At 38.7% G+C, this 21,185-nt stretch overlaps 1 protein-coding gene across 1 annotated transcript; it reads left to right on the forward strand.

Moving 5' to 3' along the window:
- The first annotated feature begins 816 nt into the window (after positions 1 to 816).
- LOC146518292 (caM kinase-like vesicle-associated protein) lies at positions 817 to 19,563 on the forward strand. The gene is made up of 11 exons (XM_085159843.1): positions 817 to 1,093; positions 10,776 to 10,912; positions 11,618 to 11,749; positions 12,978 to 13,052; positions 13,183 to 13,321; positions 13,464 to 13,584; positions 13,691 to 13,766; positions 13,887 to 14,023; positions 16,827 to 16,905; positions 17,016 to 17,103; positions 18,150 to 19,563. The coding sequence occupies exons 2-11, from the start codon at positions 10,818 to 10,820 to the stop codon at positions 18,429 to 18,431; spliced, it is 1,224 nt and encodes a 407-aa protein (XP_085015969.1). The 5' UTR covers positions 817 to 1,093; positions 10,776 to 10,817; the 3' UTR covers positions 18,432 to 19,563.
- The last annotated feature ends 1,622 nt before the right edge of the window (positions 19,564 to 21,185 follow it).

Here is a 21,185-nt window from a genome sequence, read left to right on the forward strand (position 1 = left end):
ATCCTTTTTTTTTTCTTGCACAGGTTAATTTTTTATGTTGTGTAGCAGCTCTGGATAAGGGATACAGTTAATGTACTAAACTAATCTTGTGTTACTCACTTTACTGCCAGTTATTTCCCAAAGATACTTTGGACTGGCATTCTTGTACTCCCTGGCTTTCGGTTTGATCTGACAATCAAGCTGCAATCCAGTTCATCACAGCAAATTAAAAGGCATCAGAAATCAATACTCTTTAATAAGTTGGTAAAAATGGATATGAATGTGCTCTGTGGAGAAATAAAGGAGAAAGCATGTTGCCTCCTAGTCAGTTGCATAACATAGCAGGTGGTTTTTAACATGAGTATAGGCTATACTCTGGAAAATATATTGGAAAATATATCATAGACAACTTGCAGTTTTTATGAAGTTGAAGGTACTGCCCTAGTCTCATTGATACATGATGGAATTGCTGTTTGCTAGCAAGAGCTGCTTGTGTTTGAGATGTTTTCCAGTCAAACATCTTGCAGGATTACTTGATCTTTGATGATGGTACTTTATCTATGTATCTTCCTGCAACTCTAATTTCATGACTAAATATGCTGTTATTTGGTTAACCACAAGGTGTACTGAAAGTTCACATTAAAGGTAGGCTGCACCGTCCTTTCTTCACGGATGAAAGAAATCTAATGAAAGGAAATGGCCATTTAAAATGGAATTAGAACGAGATTTTCGTTCTATAAAAAAAAAAGAAGCTTTTTTTCCTGTTCCTCCTTCCCCATTTTGAGACATCTCCCTAAATATATTTTGCTTTCAAAACATAATTGATGCAGTGGTGCACGTATATAGTGCTCCAAACACTGCTACACAGTGGGTCGCACTCGCGCGCACACACGCTTCCCCTCCTTTCTGCATCATAGTCCGCGGTTACCATCAAACGTTCACGTAATACTCCCGTGAATACGCTGACTTGTTGGAAACGCTCGAGTATCTTATATCTCTGTGATAGCACGCTGGGACATCAGTGGATGCATCCAAAGAAAAGTGAAACCGCAGTCAAATACTCGAATATTACGCAAAGACTTGGATTACCGAGTACCAGTTGACTTCGTTGAAGGTAAGTGAGTACAGTTTGCGTAATTTGGATTAGTGTCATAAGACTGCAAAACACTGAAAAAAAAAAACGATAAGTGAAATTGTTGAGGGATGTTCTCCGAGGTTTATTTATTCAGTAACGCTAATGACCGTCTTTGATACCAAAACACAACACAGCGAAGATGTTTTGAAAACTTTTGGAGGAATTAAACATTTTGGTAGGAATAGCAGACATTCTCACGTGATTTCAGAAAACAGCAGGATCGGTGACATCGGACGAACCTGTGCTAAGCGCATTTTTTGAGCTATGCATAAACTGTTAAACCTGCATGAGCTATTGGGCTGTCAGTGTATTCCTATAGGAACACTAATAACGGTGAAATCGGTTTTGCTGCCGATGGCAAGTTTGCCTATACTCCTCATTATCATAACTTAATTCAAAATCTAAAATTTTTGAAGCGGTAGTTCACAGACTTGCTCAAACTGCGCTCCAGATTTACATAAGGCGTCTTCTCCCTGCACTCAGACTGCAGTACTTCTTCAGTTCACATTTTAACAGTCTCGCGGTGTCCATGCCTCCTTGTCATTATTTGTCATCTTTTCACAGCCAGCGAGCTTACAATCCCCACTTACTTTGGCCACCACTTCTTACACCCCAGAAGGAGGGAGAGTGCTTTGACGTTTTGAACACTTTCCCAGAAGAAGCACAACAGTCCAAGTGACGGTCTCCTAGAATAAACCATTTTAAAAAAAGAAAGCCATAAGGGTGCCCTTGTATACCTGTAGTGGCTCTTGAAAGGATTGCAGTGACGTGTCATTTTAGTCATTACGGATTTGGATCAATTATACAGCATTACAAGAGTGGGAATTTGTAATTAGCGCACAGAAGTTTGGGAAACCTGGTGCAGAAAACAAGAGACTTGATACAATGATACAGTGATAAGAGATGCTGTGTTTAAATGCAGAATTTGGAAATGCATATTAGAATGTGCATGTATGAATATCCGGTATTTACATATATTTACAAACAGAGATGTAGACACACCACACTCTGCTTTGGTGGTTCTTTTTTCCAAGAAACAGTAAAAGATTCATCACTGAGAAGAGTGTGGAAAGGGCTTACCTGAAGAGAGCTGTGGTTTTCAGTTCATGTAGCAAGCTATACACTGAATTTAATATTTCGATGCAGTGGTGCATTCCAGTAGGTTAAAGTAGCTGTCTGATAACTGGGTCATACACCGCTCTGGTATAGTGTCAGAGTATTGTGGTGAACAAGCTTCAGTATCTTTCTCGATTAATTACCTCGGTTAATATATTTGAAGTTTTGTTCTGTAAACTCTTTTAATATAGTTTCGGTCACATGAAGTGGCAGTGGTTTTGGGGAGTAATGCCAGTGAGAGCACAGAGAGCTGTTCTGTACAGACAGTGCCACAATGCATACTGTAGCTCTTGGAAACCATGGCAACAAAACAACATCAGAAGAAAGTGGTAAGATGAGCCAGTGATGCTTCAGAAAAGAGTTGAATGGTACGAGTCAATGCATTGCACAAGCAAGCACAAAAAAAGGACTGATTCATACTCAACAATTTTCTCCACCTCACTGGACCTGCCGTTCGAGGAGGGGTGGGGTGGGTTGGGACAAAACAAACACTTTTCTTTCGCCTGTGTTCATTTCTGCCTTAATGTGTCGGAAAATGAAAAATGTAAATGTGTGCTTTGCATTCACAGCTAGCAAGAGGGACATTTTAATCATAAATGAAGCATTACAAGCTAAAATATTTGGCTCAGATATTATCACTGCCATCTGCCCCCTGTCACCAAGCAGTTTCCTTTGAAGAGCCTCAGCTGTGGCCAAATCCACAGCTCTGGCCTGCTGCCACTGTCTCACATGGCTTTGACAAACAATCCAATTCCAAAATAGCAGCAAGAAACATTTATTTAAAAATAAATATATAAATAAATAAGGAATAAATAAGGACGCTTATAGTCATGTCTGTAAAATGTCAAACAACAAAAGCACAGTAAAAGAAAAAAAAAAAGTTCTCCAGACCCCCCCCCCACCCCCCCCCCACCCCAAAAAAAAGGTTTATGTTCTTCCAAACTGCCTTCAGAGGTTGTCAGTTGTTACCTCCTACACAAACACGCCCATTACATTGTGAAGTATGCGTACTAGTGGTCTACTAGAACATAAAACAAGTAAACAAGGCAACAACTAGGGATGGGTACCGGTATCCGGTGCCATGATGGCACCGGTTCTGACATAAACGGTAGTAACCAGACCGAAAAGCAGCGCACATTTCGGTGCTTCATTTCGGTGCTTTTTTTTTCTGAGATGTCATACACTTTGAATTCTAGCCAATCATTTTACGTTTCCGAGGATAGTAGGCGGGCCCAGGTACGTACGTACTTTTAGAGCAGAGCTACAGATTAAAAATGCCCAAGACGAAGCGGTCAAAAGTCTGGCTGTACTTCACAGCAAAATATGCAAACTCACCAGCCTGCAACAAGTGCTTTAAGGTGATACTGTGATACTGTCAAAGGAGGTAACACCTCAAATCCGATGAAACACCTGGCGACGCATAGCGGGGTTTTTTTTAAAGCAGAAAAATGCGCCGTATTTGATAGCTTGCTGCGAGACCTCACACCGAGCGCATCTACTGCGGGTGTGGTGGTGACGGATGATGATGGCAGCAGCAGCCGTTCTTCTCTGCGTGAGTAGCTTCATGTTGTTCGTGTGCAATTTACGTTGAGTAGGCTAACCACGTTATTACATTAATGCATGTAAGGTGAACTAGCAAACACTGTCGTGGTTACATGCAGCTGTCTTCTTGTTTGATGGCAGATACTCCCTTCACCCTGGCCAAAAAGGCTAAAATGACCAAAGAAAAAGTGGAAAACAGTTAAACATGAGAGGTTTTTGGACAAAGTTTGTTTTTTCCATTGTTTAAGCACTGCTTCCAGCCAAGAGTGATATCATATATGCCCTATAGCTGCAGAAAAGGCTAACATTGTTATCTTTTTACAATAAAAACAGCTGAACATGAGAGGTTTTTGGACCAATTTTGTGTTCTCCATTCTTTAAGCACCGGTTTGAGCACCGTTTAAGCACCGGCACCGTTTCAAAAGTACCAGTTTGGCACCGGTATCGGATAAAACCTAAACGATACCCATCCCTAGCAACAACAGTAAATAGTATCCGTAAAATGAACGTCTGCTTTGGGGAAAATCGGTACACATCATCCAATTTCCATCACAGTTGTTCAACATGACTCAGCATATCAATTATGCTGCTTAGAAGACCAAAAGAGACAAAGCTTTATTACAGTGAAACAACATACAGTTATAAGATGGATTATAAATACAATGTCACTGCAGGAACATTGAACATGTAATGTCTTAGTATTTTAGGGTTTATTAGATAATAGTTTATTTAATAAAGCAAAATGAGTGAAGCATAACACATAAAAACACATGAAATTACTTCATGTACATATTCATGATGCCAATTCATTAAATTACAAAAAAAAAAGACTATTGCAAGCTGAAATCAGTAAATTCATGAAATCTAATTTTTATTTCAGATGTTTTTAAAATTAAAATCATAAACTTCTGGCACTGTGTTGAACTCAGCATTTTAACACATAAAATAAAATATACAAATCTTTTCCACCCAGCTCCACAGTCATACTTTTTTTTTTACTGAATGCAGATGATGGTTATTATTTTTAGCCATATTTAAACTTAACACGTTCATGCCATTCAGGCACTGCAGCCTAGGTGAGACTGCTTAAAAACACTGATTATTTTAAAATTCTGATACATTGCTGTCATTTTTAACTGCTAGAATATAATGCATAATGCAAATTTACAGGCTTTTTTTTCCCCCTCAAACTCACATCAGCATGAACAGAACAAAACGCAGACATGCCTCATCCCTCAAAGATTTTATTTTGAATTATAATAGTCCCCTAAGGTTAGGCAGTGTTGTGCAACTGCTGGAACGCAGTGTGAAAAAGTGCCATCCATCCTCATTAATCTTATTCTTCAAAATTAGACCGGTGGTAGGCAGCTGAGATGTGCCCTAGGATGATATTTACAGACAAAGGCTTATATTTTAGTACCCTTTGTGGCAGGGCCATGTCCAGTTGGTAATGTGTTCCAGATGTATGTAATTTATTTTCCTTAATAAAGGGTCAGTGGGAGCATTATGCGACTGCAGCTCTATGACTCAGTCACAGTTTCATTTTTGTAACATACATACATTTCATCCCACTGTCACTATCAATAAAACAACTGCAACTCCAGCTAGTGAATAACAACAACAAAGTCAATGAAAAGGACAGAGACCTAAACACAAATTGCTTCTTGGTTTCTTGTCAGATATTATACATCACATTCAAGTTCAGGGGGATCATTTTTTCTTTTTCTTTAAACATTTTTGACCTTTTTGTTCACTTTTGTTTAAATCCCATTTCAGCATAGAAATGGGAGTTTTTTTGTGTTTGGTTTTTAATGTTGCAAAACCTCTGTAAAAAAAAGGTGTCTATTCAAAACCCACGCATCACGACTGTCAGCTTTGTAGGCTGTATATTAAAGTTGTTATTACTGAAAACAAAATAACCTGAACTACTACTTTATGCTACCAATCAGCAGCTGGACAGTGACATCATTTTTTTAAATTAATTTGTTTTCTAATCACACCGCTCTGCCTTTGTCATTATTCACCAAGGGTGTCGCTAGTTACATTTTTCTTTTTTTAAGTTGAGCTCAGCGACTTAATTTGAGACATAATTTACATCCCCATTACTGAAGAGCACTTCATTCAGCTCTTTCAAAAAGCATAGATAAAAGACCCCTGACTCAGCAATAGTCAAGTGTCTTCTGTCTTTTTTTTTTTCTGTCTTCTGCTGAAGAACTGCTTCTTATCTCAAAGATTGCTTCGAAAGGGGAAAAACATGTGCACACAAAATTCTGCCCAACTTGCCATATTTCTGTTTATTGTTTGCTGAGCCGTCCTGTGACTCAAGCTTATGAGAACAGGTGTAGGGATCTGTGATTCATTGTGAGGTCTGATAATTGTATTAACTAGTCTGACATCCGCCTTACCTTCTAATTATGCTTGGCATTCATAATATCGTCTATCTTTCTGCGGTAGCTATTGGCTGTGTGGTGAGAAACAGAGGCCATGAGATGAAATGCTTGTTTCTTAAAACTCTGGTCAGACCTTACTAAATATGCTTGTGGCCTAGTTTTTGTTCAAGCCCTTTTATAAGTGAGGGTAAATAAGATCATGAATTCTGGTTGAATAAACACAAACAATAAAAGCAAAATGTGTGTGTTTGTGTCCTCATGTATGTAGTATGTGTTCTTCCGTTGGTCTAAATGAGCCTTACAGGACTGCTGTATGTATAATGAAAAGAAATTATTCTGATACCCAGACAACAGAGTTGTATCAGTCTGAGTGAGAGAAAATGCTAATGGTGAGTAGGGATGGGTATCGTTTAGGTTTTATCCGATACCGGTGCCAAACTGGTACTTTTGAAACGGTGCCGGTGCTTAAACGGTGCTCAAACCGGTGCTTAAAGAATGGAGAACACAAAATTGGTCCAAAAACCTCTCATGTTCAGCTGTTTTTATTGTAAAAAGATAACAATGTTAGCCTTTTCTGCAGCTATAGGGCATATATGATATCACTCTTGGCTGGAAGCAGTGCTTAAACAATGGAAAAAAACAAACTTTGTCCAAAAACCTCTCATGTTTAACTGTTTTCCACTTTTTCTTTGGTCATTTTAGCCTTTTTGGCCAGGGTGAAGGGAGTATCTGCCATCAAACAAGAAGACAGCTGCATGTAACCACGACAGTGTTTGCTAGTTCACCTTACATGCATTAATGTAATAACGTGGTTAGCCTACTCAACGTAAATTGCACACGAACAACATGAAGCTACTCACGCAGAGAAGAACGGCTGCTGCTGCCATCATCATCCGTCACCACCACACCCGCAGTAGATGCGCTCGGTGTGAGGTCTCGCAGCAAGCTATCAAATACGGCGCATTTTTCTGCTTTAAAAAAAAACCCCGCTATGCGTCGCCAGGTGTTTCATCGGATTTGAGGTGTTACCTCCTTTGACAGTATCACAGTATCACCTTAAAGCACTTGTTGCAGGCTGGTGAGTTTGCATATTTTGCTGTGAAGTACAGCCAGACTTTTGACCGCTTCGTCTTGGGCATTTTTAATCTGTAGCTCTGCTCTAAAAGTACGTACGTACCTGGGCCCGCCTACTATCCTCGGAAACGTAAAATGATTGGCTAGAATTCAAAGTGTATGACATCTCAGAAAAAAAAAGCACCGAAATGAAGCACCGAAATGTGCGCTGCTTTTCGGTCTGGTTACTACCGTTTATGTCAGAACCGGTGCCATCATGGCACCGGATACCAGTACCCATCCCTAATGGTGAGTCTGGGTATTATTCTTGTCAGATTCATGCAGAGGATGTGATTTAGCTTGGGCATATCTTTCAAACGCTTCCCATACTCTAGAAGTGAAAGCTCGCCCCTTTAGGACAGAGGAGAGCCACGCTGTTGTGTTCTGCATTTTCACCAGGCAAATGGTAAACTGAAGTATGGAATTGTTTAGGCTAGAGCTCTGCAGGAGGAGATGGATCGTGTGCTTTTAGTTTGCAGCACTCTCGGTCTTTCACTCACCCCCCAGGAAACATCTTCTGCTTGTACACACTGAAGAAAAAACACAACCTTGAGTAAAGTCTGGGATGGACTTAAATAACAAAAAAGTAATGGCTGAAAAGAAGAGACTTGATCCCTTTGGCTACTCCAAGTTGACCCCCACATTCACTTTAGCGTGCTCAAAATAAAAGTGGCCTGTTTGTAGTCAAAGAGTGGGTGGATTACTTTTTACCACATAAGTAACAGTGACTTAGAAATGCTGGTAACTTGCATAATGTGTCCGCATTCCTATTTACACACAATTACATAGTTCTTAAACTAATAATAGTTGTACTGTAACTACCTACTGCATTGCTTACTAATGTACTAATGATATGAACCTCATGCGTCAAAAATTTTACAGTACATACAGGTAGAGATAGAAGATGTGTAAAAAATGCAATAAAGGTCATCTGCTGAAGTCTAATAAAGGATGCTGCATTTTAGAATTGTTATCAATTTGTTTACTGAAAGAGCACTTTGCAAACACAAAATCCAAGCGATAAAGAAGTTGGAAAATGTGTCTTTCCACTAAACCACTAAATAGTCTTATGGTGACATATTAACCTGACTTATGTCATTTCTTAGATTGCTTAAAAAGAAGCTAAAATTTGGAATATTGCTAGGAAAGATAAGGAGTTCAGATACTGCAGCATCACTATCTCACATAGATGTCTTTGGAGAGTCACCTTGAGAACATTTGGTCACCTATACCATCCCAGTGTCTTTGACTCGAGGGTGCTATCTTGATTCACAATTACTCTTAAGCAATACATTGTTAAAAAGTGCACTGAAAGAACATCTTCTTAAAATATGTTACACCTTGCTGTACTACAGATATTACTGGATGCAGCAGCTGGGAGAAATCGTTATCTCTGGTCTTGACTGAGGCTATCACTCAACACCTCAGTCAGAATTTTTGTACTCCCACTCTTCTGCACTGGCTGCTACTTCCATTGTAAGGCCTGCCAAAAAAAAAATAGTCTGTTATCCACACACAGATCCTATGTCATCAGTAATTTTAGCTGGCAGTTGTGGACTTGTTCAGCTGCATCAGATCACGTTATCAGAATTTAAAGTTATGTGTAATTTCAAAGCAAAGTTTGAGTTCTAACCTAGAATTGAAACCAGAAGCCCAGCTGGTAAACACTTTGACCACCAGCTGCTTGCACTGATCTCACAAGACAAAAAGTCTCTAAGCAAAGTAGATAACTAATTCAAAGCAAAGGCGAAACACAAAATGCCATTGCTCTGAGAACACGTTATAGCAAATGATCCAGTGTTAGATCACTCTGTGTCCATAAAAGTGCTCCAATTTTCATGATGAAAAAAAAGCAGCGGGGTTATGTAGCCAGGCTGTGAAATTGGCATAGAAACCTGTTAGAGGAATTCATGTGGGTGAATTTAATTTATTGGGCTTTTTGTGGCATACAGTTGGAAATGTCATCCTGCATGCAGTCATTTATCCTACAGTTAAGGATTTATGTTGTTATGTATTTGTAAGCTCTGTTATTTTGGTCATCAGAGAGACCAGTGCACTCAAAGTGTTTTGTATTTATGAAAGCTGTAGGTTATTTATGATGTATGATTGACATATTTAGTAAAAGTTTTTTCCCCATATAATAAAAATTCTCATATTTATGTTGTTTATCTTACAACATATCAAGATTTGTGTTATAGAAAATTAATTGGTGGTTCAGAACCTGGGATTTCTGCAGAACTGAGTTAAATAAAACCTGCATGAAAATACACTGGTAACCTGTCCAGGCTGTACCCAGGATTTCAGCTTTTCACTCTTTTGTCCTGTAACATCTCTGATGGGCTCCAGCCAGTCAATCGCCACCAATGCATGGATGGATGGATCACATACATGATGTGTGTGGAAGCTGTTGTTCACGGAACATGGAGAACTAATACACACTGTTGGAACCTGTCAGTGTTTTGACTCATACCATAAAATTACTGTATAAATCACAGACTATATTATTAGAGTCTAAATTGCTTTACATTACTCTGTTGGTGTCCTTGGGAAGATTGACCAAAAACAGATAAGCATTTAATAAATTATCCTATGTGATTTCACATTTTCCAGCATTATAATATTTGTCTGACACACAGTTACGTATTCGAACGAAGGCACTGAACTTCTTTTTGGGAAACCATGTGGCTTACACTGCATGTTATTCATTAGTTTTGTGATTATAAACTACCACTTACTTTGTTGTAGTACAGTACTTGGACAATAATATTATTCTCTAATAGATTTTGTCATATATTTTCTTAATTCTTATAATAGAATTCTTCCTACTGGTTGACAGTGAACATGTACGGGTTTATATGTTAATATTGTGGTGTTTTCTCTTGTTATTTCAAAGCCAACAGGGCAACAGCTTTTCCAAATTTTAAGCATTTTAGCATATACAAAAGCAGAAAAAATGTCAGCTGTTGCACAAGGCCAGATCCACCTGAATATTCTTTACTGCAGAAAACAAACAAATGAAAGCCACTGCTCCTGCAGTACAGGGCTGACTCACTGCAGGATGGAAAGAAGCACGCTTGCCGGTCTCACTGAGTTCCCCGAAGAAGATTACTGAAATTTTTAATTTTTATGTTGTGTTGCTCTTGTGGTAATTTGAAATAATTTGCTCCCACAAGCTCAATTATGCCTGCCTAGTCTCAGATGTACAACCAAAAAGATTCCAGAGAAAGAGAGTTTTGCTTCCTGCAAATGTGTGCACTGATTTACTGCATTTACTCATTTAATGCTAAACGCATCGCTGAGAAACCATTCCCCCCATTTCTTTTAGTGTCATTAATGAAACAGTTTATTTCTTTCTCAAGTAATTTTTAGCACAGCTTTTAAAACTCGTGTGCAATAATGTTGTTTACAGTATTTAGCAAATACTATGTACTATGCTGATATCTTTCAAAACAAAGCTATACTCATATGTTATCTCTTCACTTATTACCCATCGTTGGCAGGTTGTGTTGGCAAGATATTCCCCGGCTAGGGCACGAGCTGCCATGCCATTTGGCTGTTTGACACTTGGGGAGAAGAAGGATTACAACAGTCCCTCAGAGGTGACCGACAAGTATGACCTCGGACAAATTGTTAAATCGTGAGTAAATTTTTCCCTATCTGAATGCTGACAAGTGTGTACAGAGTAGGGATGGACCGATCCGATATCACGTATCGGTATCGCTCCGATACTGACGTAAATTACTGGATTGGATATCGGAGAGAAATAAAAATGTAATCTGATCCATTAAATATCACAAAAGCACCTCACAAAACTTGCGACATGGCATAACTCAGCTCATAACCTTAGCACGTCGGAGCAGTATGCCTCACGTGATAGAGCGGCTGTGGCGTGCGAGACCTGTCGGTGGTCTGATTGAGCATTTGGAGCCTCGCTACGTGCTGCCAAACCGGCATTTCATCTCCAAGAAAGTTATCCCAGAGAGAAGTAAAACAAGTGTGTAAGTTCATCTCTGAATGTTTGTAAAGCATTCCCACGTTAAGCTTAACAACCGATATATGGAGCGACTGCCTCTTCTCTCTCCCTCCCTCTCCTGTTGCTACTTCAATCATGAAACTGATCAGTGATCAGCTGATCGGCTTTTCTGTCTCTCTTGTTTGTTTTTGGCCCGCAAACAGTTTTATTCATTAAAAAAATACACTATATCGGATTCATATCGGTATCGGCAGATATCCAAATTTATGATATCGGTATCGGACATAAAAAAGTGGTATCATGCCATCTCTAGTACAGACTTTGACTCATAATATGATATATGTTTGCTTTTTTTCCATATTGACACAGAGAGGAGTTTTGTGAGATATTCCGGGCGAAGGACCGGAACACCTTAAAGATGTACACATGCAAAAAGTTCCACAAAAAGGATGGAAGGAAAGTCAGGAAAGCTGCCAAGAATGAGATTAAGATCTTGAAGATGTAAGTAAAGTATGGCGCTGCTCATTTCAGAGCTTTAGGGGTGTGGAAGCCACCTGGCAGTGAAGCAAAGCTGATGTGAAATGACCATTTATCTCTGAGTTCAGCCAAAAATACCAAAAAGGGCGCATTGTGGTGAAAAAGCCAAAATATTCAAGTTTGGTATATTGCAAAAGTGACAAACAGAGTAAAGTCAAGTAAAGTCAGATTGCAAGTTTCATACATATTTGTTTTTGCTTAAAGGATAAGTCCGGTGATGTTCAAAATTTACTTACCATCTACCAAGCTGAGAAGTAAACTCCTTAATTTATCCTTTTAATATATATTTATTTTGCAGCCAAATTATGACTTATGCCTTTTTAACATATTGAAAATCTGCTAAAAAAAAAAAGAAGAAGAAGAAGACGAAAAAGAGAGATCAGTGAGCATAACTATTGCAGTAGATAGCATGGCATTACCATAAACATGGGTTTATCCCACATGGACTGCTTTTGTAAATGTTTATTAGAGCACACGATGTGTAGCTTAAATCTAGTGTTTACTGATGAGTAAAAAAAACAAAACTACTGCTCATCACTTTAAAAAAATTAAATAAAAGTAGTGTGTTAGCTGTGCTTTAAGATGAGGTCTTCATTAGTGACAAATGGGTATCGGACCTGACAAAATTAGAACTAAAAACATTTTTGGTTAGGATTTTTCCATTGGGTCTCCCACCATTCTTATCCTGTAAAACGTTATTTTTAAAAGCCTGAGATTCTATGACACGTAACATTCGGTGGGCCTATTGTGATGTCGAAGAACTCAATTGTCACATTTGCATGAAAAATAATACATAATAAAGGTCAACACCACCAGCAACTGACAAGAAATTATAATAACAATCAGCATACTTGGTCCCAAATCAGTTTAATAAGGAATTCATTAGATGTTGATTATTTATGAATCTGGAACTGACATATTATTGTGGTGATTTGTCATTGCTTGACTAAGGCCTGCACTGTTTTAGTTGGTGTTCTAAAAATTCACCCTCTGATGAGCTAGACCGTGGTGATGCCATGCTGGCAGTTTTTGACGTAATGGAAAAAACTGCCTGTTGCAGTTACACAGCTTTACCTTGTTTTATGCTCTTGTTTTACAGAGTACCACTGAGATTTTGTTATCCTTTCTGACTCAGTTATTTCCCATGTAACCTCACCTACGTCACTGCATCTTTCTCCTGTTCCCTTCAAAGGGTAAAACATCATAACATCCTTCAGCTGGTTGACGCCTTCGAAACAAAGAAAGAGTACTTTATTTTCCTGGAGCTGTGAGTAGTTTTGGGGCATTTGTTGCTCACTGTACCTCTCTCACAAAAGAAACGATTTATTGAATCTGTGAAATGTTTTGGAGTATTATCAAAAAGTGACGTACTAAATCTAGGTGTCCTGTTTTGCCAGCGCTACAGGCAGAGAGGTCTTTGACTGGATCTTAGATCAAGGCTACTACTCAGAGAGGGACACCAGCAATGTTATGAGGCAGGTGTTGGAAGCTGTAGCTTACCTGCACTCTCTGAAAATCGTTCACAGAAACCTTAAGGTACTGCACTGCTGACACCTAGTGAAAAACAACAGCATGTCATCACTGGCCAAATAAATTACTGTATGCAGGGACCACCTTGTAATAATGTTGCATTCATATGCTTTCTATGAAACAAACAAACTTTCATTTTCTTAACCAGCTGGAGAACTTGGTCTACTTTAATCGCTTGAAGCACTCCAAAATTGTTATCAGCGACTTCCAGTTGGCAAAACTGGAAAATGGACTCATTAAAGATCCATGTGGGACTCCTGAATATCTTGGTGAGTAAAATCAGTTCAGATCAATAAAATTCATCTTGTACTGCTTTAGTTTTTAACTATAAAGTGCAAACCTGCCAAAATACTTAAAACCTGTTTTTGCTGCTAGCCCCTGAAGTGGTGGCGAGACAGAGATATGGAAGACCCGTGGACTGCTGGGCCATAGGTGTGATCATGTATATACTGTAAGTGACTCCTAATGTGCTTAGAGTATCTTGTATTACAAGTTTTGTTTTGTTTTCTTAAGTTAGAGTTTTGTGGAAGAAAGTCTTATTCTTTTATCCTCATTTTTTCCACCTCATTAGTTTGTCTGGGAACCCTCCTTTTTATGATGATGCTGAAGAAGATGACTCTGATAATCGTGATAAGAATCTTTTCCTAAAGATTTTGTCAGGGGATTATGAATTTGATTCCCCATACTGGGATGATATTTCAGACTCTGGTAAGAGACACTCAATGTATTTGACAATTTGTGCAACCTTGTTTTTAAAATTAAAAAAAAAAAAAAGTTGAGATGCTGTGTAAAATGTAGAAAAAAACCCAGAATGCAAACCAAAAACCAAACAAAAAATCCTGTATGTTCTCACTAGGGGATCAGGACCATTGTTTACCTCAGCCTCAGACAGCAGCAGGCATATATACTCACTACAGACTTCATTAGGTTTACTGACTCTACAGCACATTCAAAAATGCAAAAGTCTAATCATTTATATGGCAGCAAGTCAATGTTAGACATGTAGACATGGTCAAGATGACTTGCTGAAATTCAAAATGAGCATGAGAATTCCCCCCCCCCCCCCCCCCCCCCCCAAACAACTTTGAATGTGGCAATAGTTGTTTGTGCCAGATAAGCTGGTCTGAGAGTCACATAAAGAATGTGTTTGACAAAACTGCTGCAACTGCATGATGCTATCATGTTAGTATGAACCAAAATCTCCGATGATTGTTTCCAGCACCTTGTTGAGTCTATGCCATAAAGTCTATGCCAATTAAGGCAGATCTGAATTCAAATGGGGGTCCAGTCCAGTACTGGCAACATGTATCTAACAAATTGACTGTATTTGAAGGAAACTTCTATTAGCGGCAGCCTTTTGTGCTTTTAGAGCAAGTGGTAATTTCCCCGAATCAGGATGAAGCATTAGTATAGTATATTAGTATATTTTAGTATATTAGTGTATTAGTTCACTGTTCAAAAACCAGCATCATAGTATATGAGTCAGGTAGTGATTTAGTATGAGCAGCAATATATGCAAACCATAGCTCAGCACTGTCTAAATATTTTTGAACATAATGCCGTAAAGATGTTAGACAATGGACAGAATCCAGCACTGTGACTTTGTACTAAAAGAGACAGTAGCATTCACATGACTCGAGTCAGACTAGTTTGCTACAGCTGTCTCAAACTGCTACATCTGGTTGGTCTCTCTAAAACACATCCTGAGTTGAGATGTTCAGGTCATCTGCACTCAAGTGATATGCAACCCATATGAATTCACACAGCTCCTGATCTTTTTTGGAAACAAGGTTGCATGTACAGTGGGGCAAAAAAGTATTTAGTCAGCCACCGATTGTGCAAGTTCCCCCACTTAAAATGATGACAGAGGTCAGTAATTTGCACCAGAGGTACACTTCAACTGTGAGAGACAGAATGTGAAAAAAAAATCCATGAATTCACATGGTAGGATTTGTAAAGAATTTATTCGTAAATCAGGGTGGAAAATAAGTATTTGGTCACCTCAAACAAGGAAAATCCCTGGCTCTCACAGACCTGTAACGTCTTCTGTAAGAAGCTTTTCTGTCCCCCACTCGTTACCTGTATGAATGGCACCTGTTTGACCTCATCATCTGTATAAAAGACACCTGTCCACAGCCTCAACCAGTCAGACTCCAAACTCCGCCATGGCCAAGACCAAAGAGCTTTCGAAGGACACCAGGAAAAGAATTGTAGACCTGCACCAGACTGGGAAGAGTGAATCTACAATAGGCAAGCAGCTTGGTGTGAAAAAATCAACTGTGGGAGCAATCATCAGAAAATGGAAGACATACAAGACCACTGATAATCTCCCTCGATCTGGGGCTCCACGCAAGATCTCATCCCGTGGGGTCAAAATGATCATGAGAACGGTGAGCAAAGATCCCAGAACCACACGGGGGGACCTGGTGAATGACCTGCAGAGAGCTGGGACCAAAGTAACAAAGGTCACCATCAGTAACACACTACAACGGCAGGGAATCAAATCCCGCAGTGCCAGACATGTTCCGCTGCTGAAGCCAGTGCATGTCCAGGCCCGTCTGAAGTTTGCCAGAGAGCACATGGATGATACAGCAGAGGATTGGGAGAATGTCATGTGGTCAGATGAAACCAAAGTAGAACTTTTTGGTATAAACTCAACTCGTCGTGTTTGGAGGAAGAAGAATACTGAGTTGCATCCCAAGAACACCATACCTACTGTGAAGCATGGGGGTGGAAACATCATGCTATGGGGCTGTTTTTCTGCCAAGGGGACAGGACGACTGATCCGTGTTAAGGACAGAATGAATGGGGCCAAGTATCGTGAGATTTTGAGCCAAAACCTCCTTCCATCAGTGAGAACTTTAAAGATGAAACGAGGCTGGGTCTTCCAACATGACAATGATCCAAAACACACCGCCCGGGCAACAAAGGAGTGGCTCCGTAAGAAGCATTTGAAAGTCCTGGAGTGGCCTAGCCAGTCTCCAGACCTCAACCCCATAGAAAATCTGTGGCGGGAGTTGAAAGTCCGTGTTGCTCGGCGACAGCCCCAAAACATCACTGCTCTTGAGAAGATCTGCATGGAGGAATGGGCTAAAATACCAGCTACTGTGTGTGCAAACCTGGTAAAGACCTATAGTAAATGTTTGACCTCTGTTATTGCCAACAAAGGTTATGTTACAAAGTATTGAGTTGTATTTTTGTTATTGACCAAATACTTATTTTCCACCCTGATTTACGAATAAATTCTTTACAAATCCTACCATGTGAATTCATGGATTTTTTTTTTCACATTCTGTCTCTCACAGTTGAAGTGTACCTCTGGTGCAAATTACTGACCTCTGTCATCATTTTAAGTGGGGGAACTTGCACAATCGGTGGCTGACTAAATACTTTTTTGCCCCACTGTATGTGTGTCTGCAATAGGCAGATTGCAAATGATGTGTCCGAGGTATAAATATATTTTTTTTATTATTTCTTGTTTGTTTGTTTATTTTATTTGTATTTTTTACAGCCAAAAGCTTAGTGGCATCTTTAATGGAAGTGGACCAAGATCAGCGATTGACGGCACAAGAAGCCATAGCCCATGAATGGTAAAGAACCGAAATCAAATGTAAACAGTACCATAAATACAAGTTAAATTATGAAGTTGTTGAATACATTGACACTGAAGGAAAATCTCTCTTTTGTTACTTATTTTCAGGATTTCTGGCAATGCTGCCTCAGATAAGAACATCAAGGATGGTGTTTGTGCACAAATTGAAAAGAACTTTGCCAAAGCCAAGTGGAAGGTAGTCCTTCATATGAAGTATACATCATTAAATTAATGCTGTAATGTAATTACATAATTAATGTAATGTTTAGTTTATTACATACATTAAATGCATACGTTATATTCAATTGTAGCCCAGGATCCAACTAGCAGGCTATATCTAGTTGTATAAATTGTCTAAAACATATTTCTTTATCCATAAAATGACTCTTATTTGACTCTGTTTCTTAGAATAGACACACTTCGATGGTACCTGCTTGCTTTCAAACTGTTGGTTGTAGCATTTAAATAATTCTCACTTGGTACCAAGGGGCCCAAAGTGCCAAGAAAATTACCGCAGACTGTTAAACCGCCAACGGCAACCTGAATTGTTGACACAAGGAAGAATTCTTTAATGTTGTTTACACAAAATTATGAACCTACAGTCAAACAGGCAACTTTTTCCTAATCTTCTATTGTCCAATGTTGATAAGCCTTGTGAAAAATGTAGCCTCGGTTTCCTGTTTTTAGCTGAGTGGCGTGGCACATGGTGTGGTCTTCAACTGCTCTGTAGCCCATGTCGTTCAAGTTTTGATGTGCATTCAAGACTTGAGTTACTGGTTCCCAGTGTTGCTCAGTGGATCAGAATCAGAATGACATTTATTCCAAAGTTTGTACACAAATTAGAGATATTTTTGGTGTCATGGTACAAAAAAAAGGGTTCGACAAATAGAATACAATATGGATTATATGTTTTATATGAGTTATATTACATGATTATATATTATATCTTATATTGTATTATAAATACACACAATATAAATATATATAAAGTACCTACAGGTATTAGAATACATCTTGTATGTAGGTAGAGCACAATGCACAAAAGGATATTGCCTACATGTCTAAATACATGAAGATACTGTCATGTGATTGATTTTTGCATTAATGAGTAGTTGAACAGTTGTGCCTAATAAAGTGGCTAGTGAAGTTGCCAATGATGAGCACAAGTGAAAAGATGGACTAATGTATTTCCTTGTATGTAATCATCGTATATGAACTAAATTTTGTTTTCGTTACTCACAGAAAGCTGTTAGAGTGACTACTCTCATGAAGAGACTTCGAGCATCTGAGCAGGGCGATTCTGGGGCCACGGGGGCTCCAGCTGACCCCAACGCACCAAGCGGTGCTCCTGCTCCTCCAGCAGGTGGCAGCGACGGCGTTGCCGCCAACATGAAAGGTGGTTGCAGTGAAAAGGCTCCGGAAACACAGACTGCACTCTCCCTGCTCAGTGCAGCCAGACAGGAAGAGCAGGCAAGGTGCAATGGTGATGTTCCTCAAATGTTGCCACAGAGAAAAGGAGACTAGGCCTCAGTCAAACACGTAAGGAGGAGCAACAATCACATGTGCAGTACAGCCAATAAATCTGGCATCATGATATTGTGTCTTTGCCGTCTAAGTTTACCCCCAGTTTGCAGAATTAATCCACAACTCACTTTCATCCTTTTGCATTATGTAATGACTAGTCTTTTCAATAGTGTTCGCCACTCTCCCTTGTTTTGTTGCAAAGTAGGTCTTCTGTTGTGTTTGTTTTCCTTGAGAACTATAAAAAACTCACAGCGTAGTTTAGTGAAATTAACTCAACTTTATTCATCATGCCACTGTATATAGATATATTTGTCTTTGCTTTGGCAAATTGCTACTTTAGCTTCAGAACTTCAGAATCCTCAGAATCCTGAGTTTATATCTTGTGGCCTAAAATTATGAGTTGGTAATTTAACAATACTAAGGTTTATTTCAAAATAAATATATAGAGTTGTATTTAAAAGTCTCTCCAAAATAGACAGCAACACACCATCTCACAGGAAATTGAATATAAAACTAAAAGTCCAAATAAATATTTTTCAGCCGTCTTAAAGATTTCAAACTTGTACAATATGAGTGGTATTCAAATATTTTATAAGACTGTGTAAAAATACAGTGGATTCAATTTGACACCATGACTACTGCCGTGCAACTTTTGACAACTTAGAATTTTAAGGCAGCAAGAAAGCATATGTTTTAAGTTAAAGTGCCTTAATATTTGTTGCAGTCATGTACGAATATGTTTCAAGAGGAACAACTTGATTACATATGCTTACTAAGTTCATTGAAATGTTTTAGCTGTTTTATTTGCGCCTCCGTTTAGAGTCTTTAGCCACTGTATTGATAATTGTGTTCTGTCCTCTTTGACACTTCATTTAAAACACTGAAAACTAGATGTAGAGCATTCTGTGTGGAGTGATGTTTTAGTTGTTATTGTGTTGTAACTCGTAGCTAGTAAAACTCAGACTTTATGGCAGAGTCCATATTCTGTACGACTATGTATATTTGAATTGTATGTGCATACATGTGTATTTTTTTTTAATTGTGTGTATTTGGCAACCTTTAGCTGAGCTAACAAGTTGCTACAATGTTTGTGAATGAATAAAATGAGCAATACTCCTGTTGCTGAAACAAGCTGACATTCTTCTGAAGTTGCCCTTCACTTATATGATACAGTATTTGATATTTGATTGTGTTGTTATGTTTTGCTTTGTTTTTCAATTAGTATAAGAATCCATGCCATTTGCCCAATGTCAGACCAGATCATCAATTCCAGTAATATTATACCAAGAAAGTGTATTTAATTAAAAACTGTGATAATTGCTAACACAGAAAACAAACAATAGATGCAACAAATGCAAACACATGCACGTTCATAAAATGTCCCAAATTTATATTGTTCATTGTGCCTGCTTTAGACTTAAGCATGGGGCTTCTATAATTGTCTGTGGTAAATTGGATTTTCAGTCATTTTTGAAAACTAAACTCAATTGGACACCCAATATGAAACATATTATTATTATTATTATTATTATTATTATTATTATTATGAGGCACTAGCAAAAAGGAGAGGAGGAGGAACTGTAGGTGGCAGAATGGAAGATGCTTAAATTTTCATTTGAGGGACAGGATTAGAAATTAGAAAGCGCGTCATAGAGGTAAAATTAGAGAGGGGTGGCTGAAATGGTTTGGACATGTGCAGAGGAAGGATAGTGGATCTACTGGACAAAGGTAGTGGAACATGGAACTTCCAGACAGGAGGTAAAAGAGAAAGACCATAGAGAAAGTTTTGGGGTGCAGTGGGATGAGATCGTCATCCGCTGTGTCCCATTTCAGGGTCTGCACGCTTGAAGTACGCATTTTAAGTGCGGTTACGTCACCGCCACGCGACGACGGCTGTCCCAATTCGAAGTGTACTTCAAATGCATACTCCAAATGCGCCGTCGATTTCCCCAAATATCAAGCGTGGTCCGGTGCACGCTTCGTGGTCCCATATATCCCACAATTCATAGCACGGCGGTGGGTGTGGATAATTTTGCCGCAAAATACGGCAGAAGGGAGCGGCCGAAAAGTAAACTGTCAAAAGTAAGTACTGAATATGACGTCACTTATTCATGTGCGAATGTTTAATAATGAAGAAAATTAAAACATTGCTGTTGGCCACATGTCGGCAAAGTTATGTGACACTAGTGATGTTTGTACTTTCAGCATTAACTTGGTTTTAAAGCCTCTACTTCTAAATATATATATAGTCGACCTTAATCTTACAGAGAATCTGATGATTTTATGGATAATTAAAGTCAGTCATATATCCACAAACACAACAAGCTGAAAGTCAGTGATATATATATATATATATATATATATATATATATATATATATATATATATATATATATATCATAATAATAATCTGACAATACTATAATATTGGCCATATTATATTTACATTACCATAGTGAGATGACTTTAGTCTCATGAACAACATTAACTAATTATTATTTACTAACTAATCTTAAATAACTGTTCAGTACAGAAATGAAGCCCTTGAATCATGTTTTACAGTCCTGTGGTCTCAGCCTCAGATACTCAACTAATCAAAGTGATGTCATGACAAAAATGATTGACCAACAAAACAATTTTCTCCTTCATTTCTGTCAAACAAAGCTGTATGTAACGTGTCTCGCGGTTAGTATCATGGTTGCTAGGCAACCTGAACAGCGCGACGAAGCATATACCGTCCCATTTCACAAGCCT

This window comes from Neolamprologus multifasciatus, chromosome 5 (assembly GCF_963576455.1).
Source record: "Neolamprologus multifasciatus chromosome 5, fNeoMul1.2, whole genome shotgun sequence".
NCBI lineage: Eukaryota > Metazoa > Chordata > Actinopteri > Cichliformes > Cichlidae > Neolamprologus > Neolamprologus multifasciatus.